We start from the raw sequence: 8,933 nt of genomic DNA, 5'->3' as shown, positions 1-8,933 counted from the left end.
GAAATAAAAGAGGTACAGACTCTGAAGCCTTTCCAGTCTGAGAACCAGAATCTTTTATGACTATATTCAAGCTGAAGGCCACTAGCTTAGTAGAGCCATGGGAAAAAAAGTTTCCTTTTGTAAAAGTGTGCTGATATTCAGTTATGTTCTGTTCTGATGCTACTTAAATACATATATATTTCAGCACTGCGTGAAGAGTTCAGAGTGACCACAGACCTCACACCATTAAGAGTGGGCTACACTGCCTCCCTCTGAAGTCCCTCCTTGCAGCTCTATAATCAAGTGTCCAGTAAAAAGCAAGTACAGATGTGCTACTAAGCAGCAACAATACAGACTAGGTAATGAAACCATGAAATTAAGCTCAGACTTTTTATTCATTTTTAATTTTTTTTATTTTGTATTTTAGGCAAGGATCTACAGGGTGTCAGGGTCTCACTACTAGATAGGACTTGTAGTGATCTGCCTGTTGACAGCCTCCCAAGTGCTGGGATTACAGGTGTGTGCCACCACGCCCAGTCTCATTCCCCATTTCAGTGTGCCTCAGCAGCAGGGCCATCAGGGCAGGCCCATGGATTTAACTCCCTGCCCTTGTCCCTGCTTGCAAGTGCTTTAATCTACTGAGCTATTTGGCTGGCCCTTAGGCTCAGGCTTTTTAAAAGTATTATTCTTTCAAAAGAAATTTTACACAGAAACTCAAAGTGTACAAAGTAGTAGCTACTGTTTTTGAAGCCAGGGAAGAGCCCGCCTCTTGTTTTATCATCACCCAGGGGGTCGGATCAAAACTTGAAAACCAGAATTTATGACTGTTTAAGTGCTGTAACACTCTAACACCACACTACATAGTGGGAATAACTTAGAAATTATTGCACAGAAATTTAACATGTAGAATAATTTACAAAACATGTCAAATCTAACATGTAACCATTACCAGAAAAAAACCAGCATCTTGCAATGCCCACAACTCTCAAGACTAAAGAAACAGGGCCAATTACCACCAACCAATATGAAAAGGACTGAACACTTCACCTAAACTTAGTCTTAAAATACTGCAGCAAAATTAATCTTAAAACTGCTTTAACTGAGAATTAATGTATTTACTACAGCAGTATTAAACTTAGACTGTGAAACAGTACCTTTTCCCCAAATCCAGAGATAATGGAGATCCTGACTCCACAGATCTGGGACAGTAGAAAGGGTAGCTGTTGTGGTTTATACTGGAAGAAGACATATGGATAATTCTGATGTACAGACACAGTTGAGAACTGCAATACAGTATAAGGAATGCCTATAACCAGTACTGCTCCACAAGCTCTCCCAGGGATGCCAATGCATCATTAATTATAGGGCAGAAAGCCATTCTTTGTACTTTCCTAGAGCCTTCAAACACTGATCCTAGTAGGGGGACAAATCCTACTATGCACCCATTAGCTACATTAAAGTACAGAAAACCAATGAGAAGCTGCCTTCCTTGACTTAAGCAGCTCTAGTTGATTCCTGGGATGATGAATACCACACTAAAATCATTCTGGATGATAACCTATAAAGTTCACCCCAAGGCCAACGAATTACAGCAAAGTGACTATAGGTTTCTTGCTACTCATCTCATGTAATTACTAAAAATTGTATTGCTTCCAGTATAATTCAGATTTTCTTTCATTCTGTTGTGAAATGAAGGGGATCTGAACAACCATGAAAACAAAACCTAAGTGTCTTCATGAGAGTGTACCTAGGACATCATGGTGCAGACTCCATCTCTGACCTTAGCAGACAACAAGAAGACAGACAGCCTGGTCCTGGCTTCAACATTGATCTTACTACTCCATACCTGTGTGACTTGTAAATTACCTGAACCCTCCAAACCTCTTATGAGTATTCAAAGCCCCTGGTCAAAGTAAGTGCTTAGTAAATGCCAGCTACTACTAGAATTGTAATGAAAATCTTACTCTTTCTTTTGATGATCCTATTATCAAGCTAGAAAGCCTGTTTTCAAACAAGTCTTCTGCCTTCAAATTCCCCGCAGCTCCAGGTAATGGGGGGAAGCTGGACAGCCCCAGTTCAAAGCTTGGTGATGGAGGCTTCGGTGGTGTTGGAGACTGAGTCTGACTGCTCTGCAATACAACGAAACCCCGTAAAGTTATACAGACACAGAGAGGCACAGCACGAATAAAGCAAAGAACTATGATTCCGAAAGTAGCCTGAAAAAAGCCTGAAGTCCCAACAATCCTGAGGTCCACCTGACTTCAAGTTAAAAATCTCCCACAATCTCTGTTGAAAGAACTGTTCCCCATGTGAGCAGATTCTAGAGAATATGTGAGAGCTCAATAAAGAGGAGGATAAAGGACAAAAACGGATTCATGCTGACTGAAATCCCACTCTTTTTGGGCATGTTTGCCTGTTTCTTGACTTTCAAGTGGTGCAGGTGTCTGCTATTAAGCTTAATTTTCCCTAACTTGTGCTTATTAATCACCTAACAGTTACATGCTCCCTATAACATATCATAATGAACAAAACTCTCAATCTAGTGTATTGCTAAGTTATATACAAAACACAATGACTTCGAAGTTAATTTTATGAAATTGTTTTCTTTTGCGGTACTGGGTGTTGAACTCAGGACCCTGGGCTTGCCAGGCACATGCTTATTCTACTGAGCTATCTCCCCAGCCCTTCAAAGTTAGTTTTAGTTTTAGAGGCTTTATTTAAAAGATTTTCCTGTGTCTGGGGTGAATGTAGCCTTTCAGAAGTAGACAGTCATGATTCCTCCTCCCCCAAAAAAGTATCAAATTCTGTTTTTCAGGAGAAGGGAGGTAAGCAATATGCTGAAGTCGGAAAACGATAGGACCTATGAGGCTTGATTTTGAAGATATAGTGAGTGCTCTTTTGTATTTTTTAGGATTTGAATGCCTTTGGGATCAGGTATGAATGCTGCTATTAGATAAGTCCAAATGCTGATATATTTGCTACTTGTCTGTAAAAATTTTAAAAACTCATTTAGATACAACAATTAGTACTATTCTGTATTCCTAGAAGTTCTAAGTCAGTGGTGGTGATCCTATGGCACACGTATAGCAGTGGGCTATTTGTTATCACTGAAAACTCAAAAGTTTGCCATCACTGTGATAAGCAGTGCAGCAGCAACAGGAAGAGAAGAAATGGCACACGAATAGCAGTGGGCTCTTTGTTATCCCTGAAAGCTCTAAGAAGTTTGCCATCACCGTTATAAGCAGTGCAGCAGCAGAAGGAAGAGCAGAGAAGGGGAGGAGGGGGAGGAGGAGGAGGAGGAAGAGGAGGAAGAGGAGGAGAGGAGAGGACTGAAGGAGGGGAGGAGGGGAGAAGGAGAGGAGGTGAGAAGGAAGAGAGGAAGGAGGAAGAGGGGGAGGAGGAGAAAGGGAGGAAGAGAAGGAGAAGAATCAAAAATGTAAGTGGGATTGTTTCCTGGCAGGCATCACAGCATGATGTCTTATAATAGAGATGCAGAAAACAACCTTCCTAGTTTAAATGATCATAGGGAATCATTAATTCCAAATGGAATGATCCAATATAAACTGCCTTACCAAAGGGCTAGCCCAACCTAGACCAGACTGACTTCAGTAAAAAGAGAATTTCTAGCTCTAAACAGACAGAATGCACATTTGAGCTAAGCAGCACATACATGATGGCTCAAGGGGTAGAGCAAGAGTTTTAAGGTTTTTCCAGGTTTCTAGGTATGGAATCCTATACTTGCAAGTCCACTGGGTAACTTCCTTCAAGACACCACTGGGTGTTTTTAACCACACTGCTGATTCTTCCACAATAATCTCATACCAGCTGTGTTGAAATCCCAGACTCTCTTAAATTTAAGTCAGAATACTTTCCTTAAGAGAAATTGTTTAATTAATTCAAACTAAATGACCATGTCTCACTTAACATGCACACAAACTTATTACTTATTTTTGAGTTTATTCTGTCTTAAGTTATAGTGGAAAGGAAAAAAATGTTTCATATATAGTGGGGAGATGTCACATTCAATAAAAAAGATGAACAAACTCCTACACACAGGAAGCTAATTAGGCTTGACGAAACGAAATGGCTCCAGTTACAGTGGTACCCCTTATTGGCAGTTTTGTTTTCTGTAGTTTTGTTTTTGGCCAAAATACTAAAGAAAATCTAAGAAATAAAAAATTCCTAAGTTTTAAACTGTGTTGTTCTAAGTAGCATGATGAACACTGTACTGTCCTGCCTGAGATGTGAATCACTCCTCTGCCCACTGTACCACTGTTAGACACTACCCATCCCTTACCATTTGGTAGCCATCTCCATCATCAGCTCAACTGTGTGACACTGCTGCACTTGTGTGCTAGCAGCTCTTATTGTGGTCCCAATTATGGTCCTAAACTGCAAAACTGTGATGTTGGCAATGTAGATGTGTTAAATTGAAACCCCAAAGTGCTTCTTTTAAAGTGAAACAGTGAAAGCTCTTGGCTTAAGAAAACTCTTATGCTAAAGCTCCTAAGAGCTACAGTAAGAATGAGTCTTCTATCCATGGGTTTGAGAAGGAAGAAAAAGAATTTTCTGCTAGCTTGCTGTTGCATCTCATATTACACATGTTATAAGCACAGTATGTGGTAAGAGCACAGTTCAGATGAAAAAGAAAATAAATTACAGGGTTTGGTACCACCTACGTTTCAGGCATCCACTGGAAGCACTAGAACATTTTTAGAATATCCTCCATTGATAAAGGGTAAGAAACTTCTGTGTCTTACACTGTGTAAGAGTTCCCAACACTGAAGAACTAATCCACACACTCATGTAGCCTGCAGTATGTGCAAGAGTAACTACTGGTTGCCCATTTTACAGCACATGTATCTACAAACTATGGAGCAGCACTAAGAGACTAATATAGTAATCAATTTCTAAGAACTCCAGAATTTCTTCTTTAGATCACTAGATGTCAGTTATTACTGATAGACATCACATTAAAAGAAAGTCTTTGAAATGTTCCTTTTCATGTCCTAGCATTAATCCATTTAATTAACTTAATTAAATGTTTATTCAGAGTTAAGAGTTACATGTCTTGTTAAAGTGATATATGCTTTATATACTCACTGCAAACTTTTCCTCTCTTTTCTTCCGATAGCCAAATGAATTCTTCCTGGAGGAGGGTAAAGCAAAAGATTATTTTTTTCTCAGTTGGAAAACTTAGTCTCAGTTACTTTTCTCTCATTGCTGGGACAAAATAGCCAGCACCCAAAATTAGGGGAAAAAAAGTTTATTTAGCTCACAGTAGAGGTTTCCAAGGCAGAGTGGCACACAGCAGAGGTTCATGGCAGTGGAAAACACCAAAAAGAAAAAGGAGAGGCAGTGGCTGGAGCAGCTACCTGCTCCCTCCTTACGTTGTGATGCAGATTATCCATCCTAGGGTAGATGCAGCACCCACACCCACAATCCTAGCCCTAGATCATTAATTAATCATAAACTCTAGAAGCTACCCCATGACTGCATGAGGCTTTGGGGGGAAAACTAGACACAAAATATAATAGTAAGTATATATTTACATAGATATGCTCAAAGAATAAATCAATTCAGTCTTTTTTATTTTGTAATCTTTGAGAAATGAATTTTGTTCCTAAAAACCTAACTTTAAAAATAAGCAAAACAACTACAAAATTTATAGTAATCAAATGTCCAAATAAGGTAACCTTTAAAAATGTATTAAATAATTTATATATAGAATTTTTGTTAAGATATGAGCACATGAACAAGATGTAAAATCTGATATCAAATTATATACATGAGTTATTAAAAACAGTAATAAGTCTTATCAAATGTGTATGTTTATCATTAACACTTGTTTTTATCAAGCGGGGTACGGTGACACACCCTTGTAATTCCAGCACTGGGGAGGCTGAGGCAGGAGGATCGCTGTGTTCAAGATCTGCCTGGGCTACAAAATGAGTTGAAGGCCAGACTGAACTGCATAGTGAGACCCTGTCTCAAAAGACAAAAAAAAACAAAAACTTCTCACATTTCAACTGAACACAAAGACTCTACCCATCTTTTACTATATGAGTAGGGAAATATATTAGAAATAAACTTGTTTCTTTTATGTATAGATGACTACAAGGTGTCTTGCCTAACATGGTATAACTAAGTTCACATGGTGAACTTGGATCCCTTACTTTCTGTGTCAAACAGAGATTTGGCATGGGAGCTCTGTGGACCTCTGCCTAGTTCCTCTAGAATTCATTCATCCAAACCAAAGTCATTTTCATGTTAGGAGCGCCACATGACCCACTGCTCCTTCAAGCTACTAGGCTCTATTAGGTACAAACTTAACCCCAGGTTTAGTGGCCACTACCTCAACTGATTCTGCATTACTTGGTCCCCCCTGGCTTTTCAGTCTCAATTACATGATGAGTAACTCAGAATCAAAATAGCTGGTGTGGCTTGTTTTCCTGACTAATATATGGTCTAGTTCTAATTCTATTAAACCATGCTACCTATGGCCAGTCTATCTTACAATCTCACCAAGAGAGAACAGATACCCATCTTATCACTACAGACAGGATTAACTGTTTCTGGATTCCTCTTATAATTTTTAACTCTCAAACTGCATTGAAAGCAAGTAATTTCATTTGTTTGGTTTCACTTTATTGTCCTTCAGATCCTTCAAACCAAAGACTAATTCAAAGCAAGGGCTTTACTCTCTTCAATTCTAGGAAGACTAAGAGAAGTAAGGAAAATGTAGAAGCAAAGGCTAAACCCGAAAGAATGAGGTTGAAAGAAAAGAAGTTACCTCTAAAACACAAAAGCACAGTTGAATCAGCAAATGCTGAGTAGAATGAAGATGTTGCAGTAAGTTACCCATAAGGCATAGCTAGTCATTAATGGAAATGGCTACAATTAATAGATTTTCAGGGTAAGTCAAACATCATTCTATTGAAAGATGATATTTTGGGTTTCATGGCCAGAGAAATCAAGGCCTGTCTTCAAAAGACAGGCTAACTCTCAAGGCAACTGGTTACTTCAAACAAAAGGCAGATCTCATTTCACCATACTGAAACTCCTACAGCTCTTAAGAAAGAATATAAAAACCCCAGCACATGGCGTACTGATTATTAAGCCTACTGTTGAGACTCACTGCTCAGGAAAGAAAAAAGTTTCCTTTTAAAATATTACTTATGGGGGGGGGGGAGGACTACCCGCTCACCCCCCCCTCCTGTCCCTCTCTCGGGACAGGAGCTTTCTTTCTCTCAATATATTCTGCTCATAACCTCCGTTTGTTAAGCCTGGTTGATTTTTAATATAACTCCAGTATTTCATGCTGATAGTTAATACATATGTGACCTCTCTTAACTAAAGCTAGAGGGACTTACAATAAACTGTCAAGACTCCATGAATAAAGGGGTCTAAGAGCTAGTGAGTTACGATTGCTAGGTCTCAAAAAGGTTTATAAATGTACCTATTAGTGCGAATGTTCATGCTTTGATTATATATGTTCTAATCTCTCAGATAATTTGTTACTTCTAGAAAATAACCAAAACCCAGGGAATCATACAGGTAAAATCTAAAACCAAAAAGTTATATCTTACTTAGTGAGCCCCAGATTTCTGACACAAGCTATAAAAGTTAAAAGGGTTTGCAGGAATAAATTTGTCTGAGTTGAGATGTTTCATAGTAAAAAGGATACAAAATAAAATTATAGATGGAAAATAAAAATGGGGATACTAGCAGGCTACAGGAAAGCCAGAGAGAAGAGACATTTCAAGCAGAAATGTCCACAGTTGCTAGAGAAGGAAAAAGAAAGTGTTTATGATGGAGTCAGAGGAAGTTTCAGATTGAGGTGGTCCTGTGTCTTCCCTCTCAGTCTGAGGGAACCAATGTTAACTGCCAATATAAGGAGAAATCCTGTTAAACTTTCAATAGATTGCTTATACAGGGGCCGGGGAGATGGCTCAGTAGGATAAGCGCTTGACTGGCAAATGCAAAGATCTGAGTTCAATCCCCGGTTCCACAAAAAAAAAAAAAAAAAAGATTGCTTATACAGATTTGTCAGTAATTACCCAGCCAGTGGCCTACTTGCAAATGGGAAAATACTGTTTTCCCTATGCCCGGTAATTCATGTTCCCCAGTAATAATAGGGGAACTATTCTCATGAATTGTTTGAGACAGTACCCAATGGCCATGAAAGATAAAAGGTTTAAACCCCACATTTAAGAGATCTGCTAATGGACCTAAAAAAAAAAAAAAATGTTCTGACTAGTGTTTTATTTGGCCAATGTATGTTTTGCAACTTGGAAGAGGCAGACACTCCCATATGGGCCATACCTCAAGACCAAGACAAAAAGAGGAAGCACAGCTACATACTTCCCTAGGGATGGGCATTAGGGATTGATATCCTAAATAGTATCAATCAACTTGAAATGAGTCACTAGCCCAACCCCCAACAGGAAGAGACCCTGTTCCATATTTGTGCCCACTTGCTAAGTGACTCACTTTCCCATTTTTTTTTTTTTAGAAATGTAGAAATTTTTATTGTGTTCAGATATTCCTTAGAATGAGCTTAAAGTGTGTATGTAAAAAGCAGAGTCTAGAAAACAGATTTATGATTGTAAGCCTTATCCTTCATTACAGAGATGTAAGAACTACCTACACATAGAACACTATTTCCTGGAGTAATAACTGAAAAAAGTCTCAGAGGATGTGAACTTGGAAGATCTCCTTGCCTGTCAAGCTGTTCCCTTCAGGTCACAAGACTGAGGTTACAAATGGACATATTTTTCTCTTGAATTCAAATCTTTACAACAGTTCAAATACTCTTCCCTGAATGCATCAGCTCAAAGGCCTCATTAATTTGGTCAAAGGGCAGATTGCCAGTCACAAATTCATCCACTTTTATCTTTTTGGACATATATTCAGACACCAACTTTGGAACACTTTCTACACTCTTCCATCCT

At 38.8% G+C, this 8,933-nt stretch overlaps 2 protein-coding genes across 2 annotated transcripts in view; both read right to left on the bottom strand.

Moving 5' to 3' along the window:
• Positions 1-8,933, bottom strand: part of Larp4b (La ribonucleoprotein domain family member 4B) — a 125,061-nt gene that overhangs the window by 3,515 nt on the left and 112,613 nt on the right. The window contains exons 14-15 of the mRNA XM_023701340.1: positions 5,083-5,128; positions 1,944-2,108 (exon numbers count right to left, since the gene is read on the bottom strand). Of these exons, the coding sequence (XP_023557108.1) occupies positions 1,944-2,108; positions 5,083-5,128 (211 nt within the window). The remainder of the gene's footprint in view (positions 1-1,943; positions 2,109-5,082; positions 5,129-8,933) is intronic.
• Positions 8,490-8,933, bottom strand: part of LOC105743549 (alcohol dehydrogenase class-3) — a 1,547-nt gene continuing 1,103 nt past the window's right edge. Inside the window, 1 exon segment of the mRNA XM_023701336.1 lies at positions 8,490-8,933. This exon segment is cut by the window's right edge and continues 100 nt beyond it. Coding sequence (XP_023557104.1) covers positions 8,768-8,933 — 166 coding nt within the window. The 3' untranslated portion in view covers positions 8,490-8,767.

The sequence above is a fragment of the Octodon degus genome, unplaced genomic scaffold (assembly GCF_000260255.1).
Source record: "Octodon degus isolate 3935 unplaced genomic scaffold, OctDeg1.0 scaffold00133, whole genome shotgun sequence".
NCBI lineage: Eukaryota > Metazoa > Chordata > Mammalia > Rodentia > Octodontidae > Octodon > Octodon degus.
This window is presented reverse-complemented; position numbering and strand designations above follow the sequence as displayed.